Source organism: Triticum aestivum, chromosome 7D (genome assembly GCF_018294505.1).
Source record: "Triticum aestivum cultivar Chinese Spring chromosome 7D, IWGSC CS RefSeq v2.1, whole genome shotgun sequence".
Classification (NCBI taxonomy): Eukaryota; Viridiplantae; Streptophyta; class Magnoliopsida; order Poales; family Poaceae; genus Triticum; species Triticum aestivum.
Window position 1 is genome coordinate 238,812,530 of NC_057814.1, and position 18,818 is coordinate 238,831,347.

General features: G+C 41.9%; 2 protein-coding genes across 3 annotated transcripts; one reads left to right on the forward strand and one right to left on the reverse strand.

Moving 5' to 3' along the window:
• The first annotated feature begins 309 nt into the window (after window positions 1-309).
• On the forward strand, window positions 310-5,588 carry LOC123166777 (65-kDa microtubule-associated protein 8). Its single transcript, XM_044584576.1, has 11 exons — window positions 310-570; window positions 654-857; window positions 947-1,192; window positions 1,269-1,487; window positions 1,878-2,033; window positions 2,136-2,295; window positions 2,402-2,553; window positions 2,625-2,712; window positions 2,789-2,862; window positions 4,933-5,007; window positions 5,128-5,588. Exons 1-11 carry the CDS (start codon window positions 487-489, stop codon window positions 5,440-5,442), a joined length of 1,773 nt encoding a protein of 590 aa, XP_044440511.1. The 5' UTR covers window positions 310-486; the 3' UTR covers window positions 5,443-5,588.
• Window positions 4,897-18,803, reverse strand: LOC123166775 (uncharacterized). Of its 2 annotated transcripts, none has more exons than XM_044584573.1 (21): window positions 18,301-18,803; window positions 17,557-17,805; window positions 14,685-14,790; window positions 14,444-14,600; window positions 14,045-14,337; window positions 13,600-13,821; window positions 13,345-13,494; window positions 12,408-12,478; window positions 12,116-12,187; window positions 11,266-11,331; window positions 11,074-11,185; window positions 10,417-10,513; window positions 8,567-8,726; window positions 8,436-8,484; window positions 8,268-8,350; window positions 7,293-7,501; window positions 6,260-6,346; window positions 6,102-6,177; window positions 5,957-6,013; window positions 5,640-5,750; window positions 4,897-5,305 (listed from the first exon to the last, which is right to left on the reverse strand). In XM_044584573.1, exons 1-20 carry the CDS (start codon window positions 18,691-18,693, stop codon window positions 5,676-5,678), a joined length of 2,784 nt encoding a protein of 927 aa, XP_044440508.1. In that variant the 5' UTR covers window positions 18,694-18,803; the 3' UTR covers window positions 4,897-5,305; window positions 5,640-5,675. The 2 variants fall into 2 exon arrangements, with proteins under 2 accessions (XP_044440508.1, XP_044440509.1); XM_044584574.1 differs by having other exon boundaries at window positions 12,408-12,482; window positions 13,367-13,494; window positions 18,301-18,800.
• Window positions 18,804-18,818: the final 15 nt, after the last annotated feature.

Here is an 18,818-nt window from a genome sequence, read left to right on the forward strand (position 1 = left end):
AATCCACATGTCCCAAAAAAGCAGCACCCATTTGTGCGCTCGGCTTCTTCAGCTGCAAGGTCGCCGCCGACAGAGAGCCCGTTGAACTCGATCCAATGAGGATGGATGCAGAGCACCATCACTGATTTGGAACACTCATCTTTTCGTTTCAATGCGATGCACGAATGAAAAAAAAGGAAAGGTGCGAGTAGACAATACCTGCCCAACTTGAAAATACGGAGGCCAGCGACCAAGAAAAATATATAAAGAAGCAACAAAGCAACTAGCCTTGTACCTAAAGCTTCAGGCTTTGGCTCACCTCATGGCGACACCTACCACAGGCGTGCTACTTGTCTTGGAAGCAAAACCAGCGTCTAAAGCCACTCGCAGCATCCATCCACTCACTACTTACACATCTCTCGACCCTCCAATGCTCTAAGCAAGTAGCACGCCCATTTGGGTTGCTCCTGCATTTGTTTTCCTCGAGATTGTCGGAAGTTCTTGGCGATGGGGTCACTCAGGACGGCTGGCACAGCTCAGCGCCTGGCTCTGCCGGAGTCCTCGTCTACATACTTGCTTCAAGAACTAAAGGTGCACAAATTTCTCCTCCCCAGTTTCTCTTGCACAAGGAGATGATGATGTTCTTATACTTTTTGAACTCAATATGGTGCCAGATGATATGGGACGAGGTTGGACAAGAGGAAAATGAGAGGGAAAGAATACTGGAAGAGCTAGAGCAAGAGTGCCAGGAAGTTTACAGGAGAAAAGTAAATAGTGCTAATATGTTGCGGATTCAACTGCATCAATCATTGGCTGAATCTGAAGCAGAATTTACCAACCTACTTCTTTCCCTTGGAGAAAGATCATTCCCAGGCCGAGTATAACTCTCAACTGAAGGCATTTCCCTTGGATCACATTCACAAGGGAAACATTAAGAAAAAGACTAACCTGAATTTTCTTTCTGCAGCCTGAGAAAATGAATGGCACTCTAAAGGAGCAGCTGAATTCCATCACACCAGCCCTGCAAGAAATGCAAATGAAAAAAGAAGCCAGACTAAAACAGTTCACAGAGGTTCAGACTGAAGTACAGAGAATCGCCTCCGAAATAGCAGGACGCTCGGAGAATGAAGTTGTCACAGTAAATGAAGATGATTTGTCGCTCAAGAAACTTGAGGAGCACCAAAGTGAGCTGCAACGACTTAAAAGAGAAAAGGTACATAGAAACAGAAAACTTGTGCTACAACCGTCCTGTTCATCTCACATACCAACCACAATTTATTTTCTTTCAGGGCGATCGCCTATGCAAAGTTGAAGAGTATAAAGTTCTAATTTGCAATTTCGCAAAGATTATGGGGATGGATCCCTCAAACGTTCTTGCAAGTGTTCACCCCAGCTTGCTAATTGGAGCAAATGAACAACAGAAAAAGAACATCAGTGACGACATCCTTAACAAGCTCAATACTATGGTCCAGCAGCTTAAAGAAGAGAAGAACCACAGATTGGAAAAGGTAATATATTATGCTTCTGCAAATGCTTCTGTAATGAGGTTGACAGACCTAATGGAATTATTAGAATATTCTAACATAACAAACAGCACCAGGAACCAGGAAAATGATAGGGATAGCAAAAGGTACAAAACAGAACTGACGAAGTGCCAAAACACCTCAGAAGTTAAAGCTAGACTTGCGCCCGGTAGCATTCCAAGTTCAACGCCATCAGGAAAACAGGCTTAAGACATTTATAAGAAACTTGCCTAGTCAGTTTCAGAAATATAGATATTCAACTCTTTAATAATTTTATTGTAGCATTCGAATGTTAGTGATTTTCCTAGTTCCAAACATATCCCACACAGCATAGAATTTGCAGAACTACCTACTGATGCAGGTGTTACTTTGCAGCTCCACAGCCTTGGAAAAGCCTTGACAAACTTATGGAATATACTAGATACTACGATGGAGGAACGCCAGCCGTACGGGCAAATTAATATATTTTCATTGACTTCAGCCAATGGTATGCTAGGTCCTGGAAGTCTAAGACTAGAGAAAATTCAGCAGGTAAACCCCAGACAAGAACCTCATCCGAGTTATGCTGCATTAATTTTACTAGCTGCGCCCTTCAGCAGCTATGTATTTAATATTGCTATATTGAATGAATAGATTGAATCTGAAGTTCACCGACTAGATCAGTTAAAAGCAAGCAAAATGAAAGAGCTATTCATCAAAAAGAAAGCTGAGATTGAGGAAATTTGCAAGATATCCCACATGGATGTGCCTTACCAGACAGAAATGGACAACATAATGGAACTGATAATGTCAGGTGCGCTCCACCAGTCTTATTCCATTCCCTTCTGTTTAAGGGAATAAGTATACTTTCCATTGCATCAAATAACATCTCCACTATTGTCTAAAAAACATATGTACAGGAGATGTGGACCACGATAATCTACTTAAGACAATGGATGGATATATATACAAAACAAAAGAGGAGGCCACAAGCCGTAAAGAAATAATGGACAAAGTCGAAAAATGGATCACTTCATGTGATGAGGAGCGGTGGCTAGAAGAATACAGCAGGGTGCAGTGCCTGCCTGATAACTTCACTCCAAGTAAAAGATTTCTTTCAGCTAATTATATTTCTCTCTACAGGATGAGAGAAGGTACTCAGTAAGCAGAGGAGCCCACAGGCACTTGAAACGCGCGGAACGTGCTAGAATTATAGCAAACAAAATTCCAGGTAAGCACAGAGCTGCTAAGTAAAACAATGGAAGGAAAGTCAATAGAGAAGACATACTAACTAGAAAAAGTTGCAGGCTTGGTAGAGCTTCTAATTGAAAAGACAGAGATCTGGGAACATGGGAGAAAAAAGATATTCTACTACGATGAGGTGAGAGCTTATAACTTTGAATAAAAACAGAATTCCGCCCTCCATACAGCACTCAGAATTTAGTGTTCTAGCAGAAGAAAAAGAATTTTGGAAATGAACAAGTCAATCTACAGGGTCCAAACTGTTCTTACTGGAATTGGCCAGTTGGCCTAGTTCCCTACTGGATGTAGTTTGTCTTTGAATTGCAAGAAACATAATCGTAAAGGGTCCAGTACTCTATAAATTGCTTAAACAAACAGATAAGGTTCGGAACCTGATCTTCTACTCCCTCCTATCCATATTACTAGTCGCTCAAACGGATGTATCTAGCACTGAAATACATCTAGATACATCCATTTGAGTGACAAGTAATATGGATCGGAGGGAGTAACAATTATTTTAAAAGGAAATAAGCTAATGACGGTTCATCTTATGTATATGCTCTTTGGGCGCTCTCAATATACAAGAGATCACAGCTTGGTATCAAACCAAGACCTAGGCTTAGCCACCGCCCCTCGCCATCCTGAACTGTGTGGCCTCCTGGAGTGAATCTGGTAGCATTACCTGTCATTGTTGTCAGGTAGCAGCTCCTTCATCCTGTGCTAGATCTGCCTGTTTCTCCACCAGCTTGCTTTGGCCCGGGCTGAGCAGCCAAGACTTGGCCTGCTGCTGGTATGGGAGCTCCCAAATAAAAATTATGAACAAGCATATTGAAGTATTATAATATCTTCTCTTGAAGGACATTTAGTCATGCAATCTCATTTAAATTTTTGGCTTTCATTAAAGAGGACTGACATTAACTCTTTGGTCAGTATAATGAATTTGTCAGTTAACAAGAAACCAAATGACAAGCATGAAATTTAGCATTAAAATGCGAAAGAGCATCTTCACAAAGTGGAAACACAGTAAACAATAAATCCAACAACTGAACAACATACTTGTAAAATGACGAACTAAAAAGTATAGCTTATGGATAGCTATAGTCAAAATGGCAGTCACATATGACATGCCCCTATAACGCTGCATTTGAAAAAAAAAACAGTAATAGTCAGCGGATCACTGGAAGAAGCCTATTATCATATTACTCCCAGAAAGGTAAATAACAAAATTTCCTGCAGGTTAGTTCATGAGGTGATATGTCTGTTAAAATGTACAACATAAAATTTGAAATATATAAAATGCATTATGTCGCAGAGCCAAAAAACCTTGTGTTACCTTGCATGACAGGTCTTGACTGTTCCATCAAATATTATCGATACATGAGCAACGTGTAACACTGAATTTAAATTTCCTAAATTACAGACTTCAGTTACCATTTTGAACAAATGGCAAACAGGCAACATACTGGTAAATAAACATAATACTCCCTCCGTCCCATAATATAAGAGCGTTTTTGACACGCTCTTATATTATGGGACGGAGGGAGTACCATTTATACTCGGCATTAAAGAACAAACAAAGTATCCGCTGGGAAAAATATACCTACAGACCTAGTGTGCATTTCAGGCGCAACACTACATATCAGTTCACTGATAAGTGATAACATCACATTATCTTGTTTCCAATTCAGCATAATATAGGGCGAATTGATGATGGTTTCCTTCTAATATTATGATAATAATACTACTTTCCATGTCCATCTTAAATTCGAACTAGTAAGAACCTGAAAGTGATATTATTAACTCTACTGCAAAAATAATAACCTTGATAAAAGAAATAAGGCATCTGGCTTGAACAGTCTGGTACAGATTCAAAACTCATGCACATTCAGGTAGACAGATGGTCGAGTAATTGGTTCAATATTTCTTTAGATGAAGTGCAAAAAAAAACATTTGTGCAACTTTTCATTAAATAGAGAAGCAAAATAGCAAATTAAATAGATACAAGAGTTTAAGGCCGCACGCCAAACAAAAATACACTCATCACAGCACACACAACACACACACAAAGCCTAATATCACGGCGGCTCATGCAACATACGATGGTAAGCATGACATCAACGATCAGCCTCCAATTTTATGTTGTTTGCCACCATATACAAAAAGTAGAAAACCATTTCACGAATATAACTGCTAACATTAATTTTTGCAGCTTCCCCTTTTGGAAATGCTGAAACAGTACATGTTAACACTGAAGGAAAAGGAAGAAGAGAGATGCAGGCAACGGGTGAGTAGCTATTGCTCAATCGGTGTTACAGGGAGTTGCCTAATATGGCTCATAACTGTGTTAACGTTTCACTAAGATTAGAAAACTATCACCAGTCAGGTTGATAAATTCTCTTTACAGGAGAATAAAAAGGTACAGACTCAACTTGTAAAGAGGAATGAAAATTCATTTATATCAAGGCCCAACACAGGCTGCAGTCGTCCATCCAGCAGAGGCTTCAATACCAGCCATCGCTCTACCTCCTTTTCAAGCCACAGAGTTTCTTCTGTAGATCAACAACCTATTTCAGATAACTCAGCTGAAAAAGATATGCATATAAGAAAAGTTAGGGACAGAAGTATGCAGAGTAAGGTGGGGAATAACAGAAGCTGTACAGTCCATGATGAAGATAAAACATCAGGGGTCTCCACAAAACAAGGCCTTTCATCAATTTAATTATCTCTTTCTTTCTGGCCTCATTAGATGTGAAATTAACAATACTACTCAAAGCTATTGCAGAAGTGAATCAGTAGATTCATATGTATTGATACAGCATTCATGTATTTATTATTATACCACTGAGTAAACCTCTGCTCCTTTAACTGTCTGTGTGCAAGCTCAAGAATGCAAGAAGCACAAAATAGGTGACTTACAATTAATGCAATCATCGCACAATTTCTGGCAGCATATTAATCAGTTCCAGGCAGAGGGTACGTAAGACGCCAATTAAGATGTGCACACCCATTTCTATTATGATACAAAACCTGCCAAATCAAGCAAGAGCAGTTAAACATAAGAAACTAGGCAAACAGTCACCCTTTTACCAGAAACAACAGGATGAAATACAGGAAGTTGCATGCCAACTTCTTATTATACTTTTTCTGTGGTTGCAGACACACTAAACCACCCCCATCCATGCATTATAACGCCCATCGAAGGGAACTGACTAAAATGTCAAACAGAAACTCACAACTTTTTGGTCGCTTCCTCCTGTGGAGATGTATTCATCATTGGGGGCTACAGCAACCTGGAATTTGTTTCATGAAAAACTTGAAACATCAGAAAAGTTTGCTGAAGGACCAGCAGTAGAAAATATTGGAGCACATGATGCTTACAGCGTTGGCACATCGATTATGAGTGACGATATGTCTGACACAAGGCTTGCCTAGAGTAACATCCCACATTCCAACGCTGCAGGTCAATCAGTTGAGCACATTTTATACAAGAATAACAGAAGTATAACGATCATATTCATTGACTTATTTTTACTCACCTGCCATCACCGCTTGCAGTAACAAGGACAGGTTGATTATGCAACCACTGTGTGGCGTTTACCCCCTGATCACCCTCGTCGACATGACTGTAACAATGACAACAGTTTTTGTCAAAACACAATGTAGTTCCGGAAAAAAGAACTATATACAAGCCACCGAGTGATACCAAATAAGATGTACAATAAATATAGGATGAACTTTATGGCCAACCATAGTCAGCAAATTATCCAAGCCGAAGTATGGTGAGCGGTCTATCGCTGTGACTTACTACCTCTGTCCTGGTTTATTGGTCCCTTTGTATTTTGTGCCAAATTTTGACCTTAGATTTAACTAACGACAAAATTTGGCACAAAATACAAAAGGGACCAATAAACCAGGACACAGGAGTACCTTACATTTTATCAGCTAATTACGCATTCATCTATATTCAGGTTATGCTGCTAGAAAGGCGGTAACATGGTAGACTACTAGTCACAAGAGTGCGTACATACTAATGTACTGGATTACTACCACAATTAGTAATTAAGATTAATTTTCTATTTAGCTATCTCCAAATCTTCATGGCAATGCTAGTGCCCATTTGTATTTTGCGACAATAATTAGCACCTTCTGTGCTATTAAATCAGCCAATTCATATAGAGCTGTGGACACAGGCAAGAAATTTCAATGCTGGACTATGTATCTTCAGCTACTGGAGCAGCACAATGTGAAATTTTACTATAGAAAAAAGATGTCCATCCATACAAATACATTCTTGTATTGTGAAGTTAGCATTTTCTTGTGCAAAGTCGCAAATTTTTCATCACTGGACAAAATAAAACAGAAGAGAATGATGTGTCATGTAGGTTGATAGAGTATGCCAGATTACTTTGAAACAGTAAATCACGGATCGGGTCAAAAACTACTGTCAACTCCAGAAAACAAATGAGTCCCAGTTAGCTCACCAACAAAGATCATAAATAACCACAAACATTTCTGAAAACAAAAAATCATTAGCTACAACAATGCCAAACTTATATTTAATGCAATTACCCTGGTAGTTGGCTCGTATATTCTGCAGTTGGCATCTGCTTGCCATGGCTCAAACAATGTAAAGGCCGGAAAAAACGCATGTCTTTGCTTCGCAAAACATCCCTGGTGTGACTTAGTGGAACTAGTCTTGTATCCCAAACCAAAGTATTATTTGATGTGCTAGAGGCAGAAAAATAGGTACCACAGTTGCTAAATGAAACAGATGTAACCTGTTGAGCACCAATACAGTAATTATTAGTTCTTATGGAAGAAACATGTTAGCATCATTCAAATAGGCAGAATGGAAGCTTGAAGAAAAAAAATCCACCAAGAAGACACAGGAAGCTTAAAGAAAATATCACTTTCAGCAATACAGATGCATCCGTAATCCTTAGACGAGAACCAATAAGACATGACATAATTTACAAATGATCCGTGCAAACTCCACCCAAAAATTTCAGAATCTACTAACTGTGGCAGATTAATGGACACAATAAGCCCCAAAGAACAAGGAACTGTTTCAATACTTAGAGCTATATGCTCTCGAAAAGAGCTATGGTATGTGCCGTCAAATGAACAAGAACAAGTTGAGGTAGGCTAGAGTTGAAAGTTGAAAGCCATAAGATATAGAAACCAAGTCAACTGAGCGATTGGGAAGTTTGAAACAAATTCTACACTGATGTTGACTGAAGTTACATATCCCTTCCTTCCACTCCATTGAATAGGCATCCAAGAGGAAATAGGGCTCAAAATTTACAGGGCGCTGATGACAGCTTCCAGATAAAGCAGAATGTTAAGGCACACCAATCATTTCGTGTTTGAGTTACAAGGTAAGGGTGATGCACTGATGCCAGCTTTGGTCAAAGTACAAACAGCAAACACTGGTACCCATGAGTAAACCCAGGAAAATATAATTAAAAGGAAGTGTCTAAGAACTACACTAACACAAAACGACCAGTATGTTTGGTAACTGATGGAAAGCATTAAGAATAGTACCTCAGAACCAGACCCCACCGACAAATGATTAATTGCAGAACAAGCACGGATGTCAAATAAACCAATAGTCCCATCACCAGAACCTGCTATTGGAGGAGGCAACCATAACCCCAGTGTTAGTTTGGCTGCAATATAGAGATACTATACACAGCAGAGAAGGAACATAACCTGTAATGATAGTGTTGCCAGCAGGATTGATTTTAAGGGAAGTAATATACTGTGAATGAAACGTGTTAGTGTTCTGCTCAGTGTTCACTTCTACAACTTTCGGTAAGAAACTTAAAAAAAATGATATATACCGAATCGCTTGCAGAGAAAGATAAGTAAGATTCTGGAGACTCAATATCCCATAGTTGTACCACAGCTGAGCCACCATAATCACAGTCACTTCCACACGCCAGAAGATTCTCGCTACAGAACTCCATTGTATCAATCGAAGGATACACCATATCCTGTGACCTGCATCAGCAAAGAATTTGATAAGGTTAACATCTATGACAAGATGAATAAGAATTATGGAGGAAACTGGAAACATAAAACCTCTAAATATGTGAACTAGTGAACACTAAGCTTTGCACTATCTGACCCAAAAATTAACAGAAAACATGGTTAAGCGAATATGCTTTGCACTTAATATATGGGTATAATGTGCACAAGCCACAAGGGAGTGCTACTGACAGAACAAGAGCTGCGCATTTAATGAACAACAACAACTAAGCCTTTAGTCCCAAACAAGTTGGGGTAGGCTAGAGCTGAAACCCATAAGATCTCAAAACCAACTCATGGTTCTGGCACGTGGATAGCTAACTTCCACGCACCCCTGTCCATGGCTAGTTCTTTGGTGATTTTCCAGTCCTTCAGATCTCTCTTTGCGTATTTAATGAACGAATAGTAAACATTTTGCAGAGATTGTGCCATACTACAACAGGTAAATTAAATTGCGAGTGGGTGCATCCAGATCAACAAACTTGTTGGACTGACCATAAAAGATGAAGATCCAAAGGTGGGTTTGGAAATGGTTGACATGGATAGGACGTGAGAGTACATGCTGATGTGTCACTGAGGTGGCAATTCCTTCAGTAACCATCTAGTACTCACATGGATGGCCCATTTTTTATCTCTCTTTCTTGGTTAACAAGTTCTTTCACCCGAAATGCACAGTTTTGTAGTTAATTGACCTAAATGTTCAGTTCCATAGTTCTTTGACCCAGATAGACCCACAATATAAGTTCATCTATTTGTGGTGAAATTTCCTAATTAGTTAATTAGGACATGTAAACCCTAGAAAATCCATCTTTAGAATGACAAAGCTTAGCCTGACGATACATTCATGTGCCAGGCAGAGTTCTGGGTCATAGGTACTAGCTACTACTACCTGACAGATGCATGGGTCAACCGAAACTGATGGAGTGGAAGCTACGACACTTTGGAAGATGAAACTGGAATTAGTTATACAAAGATCTAAGCAAATCACTTGTGTGGGCTTCCAATTCCACCTGTCAAAAATCTATTATATCAATGGAGCAGCCACAACTCAGAAGATATACTAAACGTTGGGACTTCACAAAATGCTAGCAGGAAGTGAGATGTTTCACTGGGGCATGACACAAAACATTACTGGGAGAAGAAAATTTGCTAGAAGGTGTTCCTCATCAGATGATTCTTGTCTCAAGAGAACAGACAATATGCAGAAATAAAATAAAAACGATGTGGAAGAATCCTAAAAGGTAATTTTTGGACCAATCTAAATATTCCGTGCAGGCCTCCAGAAGCTCCAGTGCATAGCGGACGGCTAAAGCGTGTGGAGAATGTCAAGAGAGGTCGGGGTAGACCGAATTTGACATGGGAGGAGTCCGTTAAGAGAGACCTGAAGGATTGGAGTATCACCAAGGAACTAGCTATGGACAGGGGTCCGTGAAAGCTTGCTATCCATGTGCCCGAGCCATGAGTTGGTCGCAAGATCTTATGGGTTTCACCTCTAGCCTACCCCAACTTGTTTGGGACCAAAGGCTTTGTTGTTATTGTTTTTGCTAAATATAGTCCTAACAGGTAATGTTTGGAACTTTTTGGCTGCACAGTACCAGAATGGTGTGCATCTTGATACTTAGGGACTGGGGAGTATTCCAGAAGAAGAAAGGATCCAGCTTACCTCAGGTTTGAATTCAGATCAGAAGCGAGTTCACCTCTCAGAGCATTCCATAGTAGAAGCTTCCCATCACCTTTTGCTCCACTAGTGACAACCAGACCTACAAGTGTACACTGTTAAAAACTAGAATAACCAAAGTTAAAGAAGAGATGCTCTATAAACAATTTAGAGCAGAACAACAAGTTTGAGTAGAGCAAAAACACTACAGTGCTTAGGTACCAAAAAGGAAAAAACTGTATCCCTGTGATACTCCTTTGTACTGATTTTCCAAAACACATAGGCAAAGAGAATGCGCAACAAAAGGATACAGTGATATCACTATTATAATGTGAGGGGTAACCTATAAAAACGGACGCATGGACACAATCATCAATACAGTAGGCAGCACATTTTAGTATCATACATAAAACTAACCATAATATGAAATTGCTTGTTAAAACTTTTAAGTCATTCAGTCATAGTTTCCTGAGGAAAGTAAGTGTAAGAAACAATGTGACATATTAAACATACATAAACATATCTCCAGATCTCAGACCTATCCATTAAAGCTCTCAACTCAACTGCAAACAGAGGAAGTGAAAGAAGACATCTACAAGAAAGACGGGTATAGGTACACTTATATTAAACACACAGAAATAAAGCTCATGAGAGTTGACATACAGGACTGCCACTTATTCACTGCCATAGCATTGATTTTTTGAGTATGCCCCACTGAATTTTGGTCATCGCCACCCAGGGTGTAGAGGCAAGAGCCCGTTATGCAGTCCCATACCTATTGTTTATTTATAAAGAAAAAATAAATTAATATCATTCGGTTCTTATTTGTTGCATTGATTAGTACTCCAGGGTCACCTTCAGTAAATTAGAACCACAAGATACAACGCTTGCTCCTTTAACTGCAAATGAGGTTGACTGGATCTGGGAACAATAAAATATAACCAAGTGAAACACTAATAGTAACCGTAGTATAAGGCAAAAAGAAAGTAAGGCATGCCAAATACGAGCACAAGGATTAAACATGCATCTTACAATGAGTACTGAGAGTTGAGAGTGATTAATACTAGCATAGTACTCCCTCTGTAAAGAAATATATGACCTTTTAGATCACTAAAGTAGTGATCTAAAAGGTCTTATATTTCATCTAAAAGGTATTATATTTCTTTACAGAGGGGGCAACATAGTACTGTACTTCTGAATTTATTTTATGTAGTCGTAGCATGGTAACAGAAGAAACAGGGTGCACATTTTCTCATTGTATGGAACATGCTTGAAAAAGAAAAACATGACAAACAATTGATCATGAAGAATGACAAGTAAATATTGCAGGAAACAGAAGGTTAAGCATGTCACACAACCACTTATTTTGTATTTCTTATGGCGGTGGTCTTAACTCTTGAGTTATTTTATCCGAGTTAGTAAAGTCTAAAGTATACTGTTCTCCAAGCACAAAAGGACAAAAGAGCTGTTCAAAAAAAAGATCCGTTCAACAAAAAAAGGACAAACAAGGAAGGCGAAATAGATTCACTAGCGCAGAAGATACTCTATTTATATGTGGGTAGATATAACATAAACGAACTTGTATGGCGCACCTTAGTATTGTGGCCTCTAAGTTGAATAGCCCTAAGGCGGAATAGATTCACTAGCAGAAGATACTCTATTTATATGTGGGTAGATATGACATAAACGAACTTGTATGGCATACCTTAGTATTGTGGCCTCTAAGTTGAATAGCCCTCCCAGAAAGAAGATTGAAAAGCAATAATTCATTTGGTGCCTGGATTGATGGAATAATATGTTATATGAATCAAAAGAAGGAAATTATCAATTAAAAACTACAAAATACAAATAGGAATCCAAAGAACAACAGGGAGGTATCAAGGCATTTCACAGCAGCTATAATGCCATGCTTGTTGCCAGCCTGCCTCCCAGGGCTCCCCCTCACTACTATAAAATCTTAAATAGAAAATGCAGTTGTAATCATGAAAGGTACCAACCTCATTAGAGCAAGAAACAAGCTGGGGCAACCCTTCTGGGTGAAATTTTACATCAAGAACTTTGCGTACACCTTGCTGAGCCAACACAAAGTAGAGAATTTAAGAACAGAATGTGTATAATGGTAGAATAAAGAGTAAAGTGCATCATAGGTCCTTCAGCTTGTACAGACATGTCGCTTGGGTCTCTGAACTTGATGATTGCACATTAGGTCTAAACTTGTAGAAGTGGGTCAACATAAGCCCAAGCATACTTTGTCAGTAAATAAAGATGAAATGACAACTTAGCTCACAATTTAACCATGTGATCACCATTGAGTATCAATTAATATGGTTTGAATTCTACTAAGTTTTCTATCTCGACCCATGATTTAAAATACACGCCTAGGCAGGCTGGCGCTTAATTGCACTTATTGTGCGCATAATTGCGCTTTAAGCATGCATTTTGGTCAGAAAAGCGCAAGGCAGTGTCAAAACGCACAATTAACGCTACCACTTTTTTTCCTTGATCTCAATAGGGTAACTTACACAAGCTTCTATTGATCTTAGTAGTAACCGCATGAGCCAAAGAGTTCGCATGATCATCACTTGTTAATCAGACGTGGTTTGTACCTCTATTGGCACACTTACACAATGGTTCTTGTTTTTTCGGTTAACTGTCTGTTTGCTTTCAGGCTTCTTAAACTATGTTTGATACTACATAAGCTTTGAGCAAGCAAACTGCCAGACATCAGTTCCATCACGTTATCAACTACTCCCTCCGATCCTAAATATAAGTCTTTTTAGAGATTTCAATAGGGAGTACATACGGATGTATATATACATATTTTATAGTGTAGATTCACTCATTTTGCTCTGTATGTAGTCCGCATTGGATTCTCTAAAAAGACTTATATTTAGGAACGGAGGGAGTATTTGAACTTGTACCGAATTGCATTACCAGGCATTTGAGAGATCCATACCCTGTCATGAGGCTGAGCAGAAGGAGCACTTGATGTATAAGCACATGAAGTTGCATTCCAAGATAGGTAACTTTTTCTTACAGCTTGTACCGCAGGCCCTTCAAACTGAACTGCGGGTGAATTCCATCCTAAATATTGAAATCAAGAAGAATCTATTAGGATTTACAAGATGAAAACTAAATATCAGAACACTGCTGAACAACAATATTGTTTAGAGATCAGAACAAACATGCCTTCAAGAAATGGGGTCCATCTTTCACGGTTCCTTCCAGCATAACCTCCATAAGAACAAACTTGAGACCAGTTGCTACCGATTTCACGCCCCTCTAGGCAGAACAATAGATTTTTCTTTATAGATCTCTGTGGAGACGATGGATTAACATGTCCCTTCCATATATTAAAACTTCTCACACCATCACTATATGAACTAGAATTCTGTTCACGCTCTGACGTTCCTGAAACATGACTTTTCAGTTGATACGGATCAAAACAACAAATTTGCAATTATATGACTGCGGATAATGGAAGGCCTTTGGCATGGTATGTTTACAAATTAAAGAGCAAGCCTACAATCCGTAGAATACACAAATGAACAGCCAAAAGGGTGTCTAAGTCTGTAAATTAACTTGTATCGAACAGAACAGAGGATCTATCCTACCACCAAGAAAAGGGACAAACCTGTTGCAGCTTCACTGTAACACCACGCTGGTGTAACAATGATTGGGTTTCTCTTTCTCTTTTGGCCAAATTCACTCTCCACTACTCCCCCTGCGTTCGGCTGCTCATTGACATAAATCTTTGGCACATCTGCAGGGTTTGATGTGTTTGCAGTAGTTGCCCCTTCGTGTATACACAATATGTTGGTCTCTGGCTTTTGAATATCCATATACAGTGAATCTGTATCTTTAATGGCGACAGTACAACAGTGCTTTAACATCACACTGGTCAATTGATTCTGCAAATCTGTCAAACTGAAATGCATGCACGGTTATTTTAGCACACATCATTAATAATGTAGCAGAGAAAGTCAACTGATAACCCTAAGAAGTAAGAACAGCATAAGAGTTAGGTGCATACAGTTCATATTTGAAGAGAGCTTCTTTCTTTTTGGACAAAGACATATTTTTGTCCTTTACTGGTGTACTGCCACCTGGAAGTCTGCTTGCACTGACACCTGGAGATCTGTTTGCACTGCCACCTGGAGATATGCTTGCATTGCCACCTGGAAATCCACCTATGGAAAGGCAGAACGCATATGATCAAGGAGACCAAAAAATTATAATTTCCAGAAAAGATGTAGAATCAATGAAAGTAAAACCTGTCGCCGGAGGTAGAGATTTCGGTAAGGTCGCCACACTTTCTGGTGGGGCAACTGGAACAGCACTTGGCTGGAATGTGGCTCTAGCCGCAGAAAGTTGTAGAGTCTGTTATTTAAGCATCAATTTTGTAAAGCTTAGTATCTTCAAGTGAAAAAAGGTTAAGGGGAACAAGAAAAGAACGCAAATCAAGATTATGTAAGGACCATCTAGAATAAGGACAAAATATATATGGATCCAACAGCTGCACGGTAGATTTTTTTTGTTCAAAAGAGGTCAATTGATGTGATCTTGTGAACCACAGTTGCTTGCTTTTTTGTTAAAACCAGTCAATGTTGTGAACTGTTGGATCTAAGAGCATCTACAGCCGGATTTTGCAAATCCGGCCCCTCAAACGCCCGCGGCCGCACCCGGGCGCATCCGCGGACACTGACCGGTCAAGCCTCAAATTTGCCTTCTCACAACCGGACACCTCAATTATCATATCTCAAATCCATACAAACTCATGCAATTACGTCGATGCATTGAACACATCGTCCGGCTGCTCCATCACTACTAACATGCCATCGGACTACCAAAATTTGGCATGTTTGGCTATGGTGGAGATCATCCACAGCTGCTCTTGCCCTTGCCGTCCTTCACGCGGAAGTACCGGTCGAAGACGCAGTAGGGATCGAGCCGGAGCTGTCCTCGTCGTCGCTGTCCTCCTTCTCCTTCTGTGGCAGTCCGGCCATGGCACGGACCGCCCGATTCTGCTCTCGGGCGAGGCATGCGTGTTCCTCCGCTGCCGTTTCTTCACAAGGCGGGCTCTTCCTCCTCTGCGGCCGGCAGCGCCGCCGCATCAGCCACCTCCATTTCCGCTCCTTCCCACTGCGGGCCAGTGGGACTCATAGTCTGCCCGGCCAGTGATGGGGAAGGAGAGATATTCCGGCTGCTGGGACCGCGATGATCCAGCCCTAGAGGACCCAAGCGCCCGTTGAGCTGATGCTATGGAGTCGCGCCGGACAGATCCTTCCGTCGGCTGGGCGTTGTCCTCCCGGGAGCGGCGGAGTGCAATGCGGACCGCCATTGCCTCCTCCAACCCGCACGGGATGACACCCCAATCGATGGATTCGGACTGGTCGGAGTCAGATCCACTGCCCGCCATGCCAGACAGCCGGAAATTGCCGGAGGTGAGCTCGGGTGGCGGAGGGAGTGGAGGGGAGAGGAGTGTGAAGTGGCTAGGGTTTGGTCCGGCGAGTGGATAGGGACGAATATATGTGGGGTCGGGTGGGCCAGCGTGGGCCAGGTCCGACGTGGCTGACGCGCCCGGGCACCCCCATATCCGCCCCATATTTGGGCTGGATATTAGGGGTGCCGGTCAGCCCGGGCATTTGAGGCCCGTTTGGTGCGTCCGTCTGGGTCAAAATTTCGTGACCGGGCGGGCCACCCCGGCGTTTGAGGAGGGTTTGGGTCGCCTGGTTGTAGATGCTCTAAATCCCAACAGACAGCAGCAGCCTCGCCCTCCATCCTCCTACACACATTTTATCAGTCATCTCTCTCGCGGCCCTCCTTTTCCAACTCCAGCAGCTACCGCCATCACCTCTATCCCCGCCATGTTGATCACCCGCCGGCTCTCCCTGCTCCCCACGGGTAACCTCCACCCTGAACCTACATCCGAACCTTAACCCTAACCCAACACACTGTCATCTCCAGAGAGGAAGACGAAATACGCAGTAAGAATCATTTGAGGAGATCCAACAGTGAGCAAATGGAATGTGATTTCATCCATTCTCAAGCAATCGAGAAACAGCCGATCAGAATATTATTTGCAAGGATAGGAAGATGTATTCACAGAACAAACTTACGGAAACAAACAAAAAACCTATGAGATACCAAAATGAGTATGTTGTATTAAGTACTATTACCCCAAACGATTCCTTGCAAATGCAACTTAACTAGCCAACAGTTCAAACTAGCATAACCACATATAATAACTAATGAAGCAAAGAAGAAGTTGTGTTACTAAAACAACTGTGCCTGAGGTAACCGACCAGAAAAATAAGTATGTGCTGCTTTAGAGGAGGCTAGGTTCGTTCTCCTGCTGAAATAAAAGAGCTATAACTGTGCCTGAGGTAACCGACCCGCAATGTTGTATGGCGATGAGTGCCTGAGTGTTGGCCGACTAAAAGGCGACATGTTCAACAGTTAGGTGTAGCAGAGATGCGCATGTTGAGATGGATGTGTGGTCACACAAGGATTGGGTCCGGAATGATGATATACGGCCATAGGGGACAGAGTTGGGGTATCAACGATTGAAAAGAAGCTTGTCCAACATTGTCTGAGATGGTTTCGGCATATTCAGCGCAGGCCTCCAGAAGCTCCAGGGCATAGTGGTCGGCTAAATTGTGCTGATAATGTCAAGAGAGGTCGGGGTAGACCAAACTTGACATGGGAGGAGTACGTAAAGAGAGATCTGAAGGACTGGAATATCACCAAAGAACTACCCATGGACAGGGGTGAGTGGAAGCTAGCCATCCATGTGCCAGAACCATGAGTTGGTTGCGAGATCTTATGGGTTTCAGCTCGAGACTACCCCAAATTGTTTGGGACTAAAGGCTTTGCTGTTGTTGTTGTAATAATACAAGGAAGGTACAAAAGCTAATACTACTTTACAAGGGTGTTAAATTTAAATTAGACATAGTATATTTGATTCATGAAAAACAGAAACATGTCAGAGTACCACACATCTCCTAAAGAACAAATATAAATACAATTGATGTCAAAATACCAATATAGTATTGTTTGGAAAGGTTTAAACAAATTCAGCCAGTACAAAGAAAATAAAAACATTTCACCCACGAACCAATCAAAGTGGTTCAGAAAATTTTGTACCTTTGGCAACTTCCCTCTCTTCTTGAGCAATTTCAAGTGCATCCGCTGGCTGTAGTGTATCAGATGATACTTGGAATGCTTCTCAACCAGCCTATCCATCACCTGTGGGTTCGATGCAAGCCAGTCCGATATCTGCTTTGATGTAACTAGCGAGTCCATCTCAAGAGTTTCCAACCACTGATACACAGGCTTCCATAGATCAGTTCGCTGGAACCTGTATGGGAATGCACTTTGGTCTGGATCTAAAACCTGATGGAAACGACAAAAAAATTGCACAATGAACTTAGCTTCCTTGGTCACTGGAAGGATTAGAGGAATGCAAAAGATAGCTACATCTTAGCAGATTTAAGAGATATTGTGCAGATCAAATTGGGCTAATGAAGCTCATAAACACAGGCACATAGCTGAAGACCTGAAGTAAGAATTTAATGTGCTCGAATTAGAGTTCCAATAAAAGTAATAATGATTCGATTTCAGAAAACCTAATTTGAGAAGCTAAATTTTGCATGGTTTTTGTTTTTGAACTTTTGCATGACTGGTGCTACTTGGAACCCCAAACAATGGTCACCTCGATTGATGTAAAAGATACCCCACAGCCGTCAACCTATCATGTCACAATTCGTGCAGCCACTCTAAGAGCTCAAGTTGATGAATCCAGTAAACTTAACCACGGAGCAATCAGGTAATAATTCCATCCAGTGCGCGAATCGTCGACCGTGGAAAGGGAAAGGGTAGATGGGTTACCTGGTCGCCGCGGAGCGCGAGGAGGCGCTGGTGGAGCTGGGAGCGGGGGAGGGACGGGAGCTCGGGGCGGTGGGCGTCGATGTAGGCGTCGACCTCGGGCTCGGTGGGAGGGCGGCCGTCGGGGAAGGACTCGAGCCAGGCGCGCGCGGCGATCTCCCATGGGTGCGGCGGCCGCGTGGAGGACGAGGAGTGGGGATGCGTGACCGGGGGAGGGGTCGGGTTCGGGGGCGTGGCCGGGGGAGGGGTCGGGGTGGCGCTGGCGTTGGCCGTGGCCGTGGCCGTGGCCGTGGAGGCGGGGGTGGCGGGGGTCTGGTGGTGGAACGGCGGGGGGAAGGGGAGCGGCGCGTCCGGCGGCAGCGCGCGGAGCGGGAGGATGGCCTGCGGTTCCGGCATTCGCTCCGGCTTCGGTAGAGGAGGGCCGGGGACGCGGAGGAGAGGGGCTCGTGGTTTTGGGAGGGTTTGCTTGCTCGCTCGCTCGCCTCGCCTTCGAATCGAAGGAAGGGCGACCGTAAGATGTG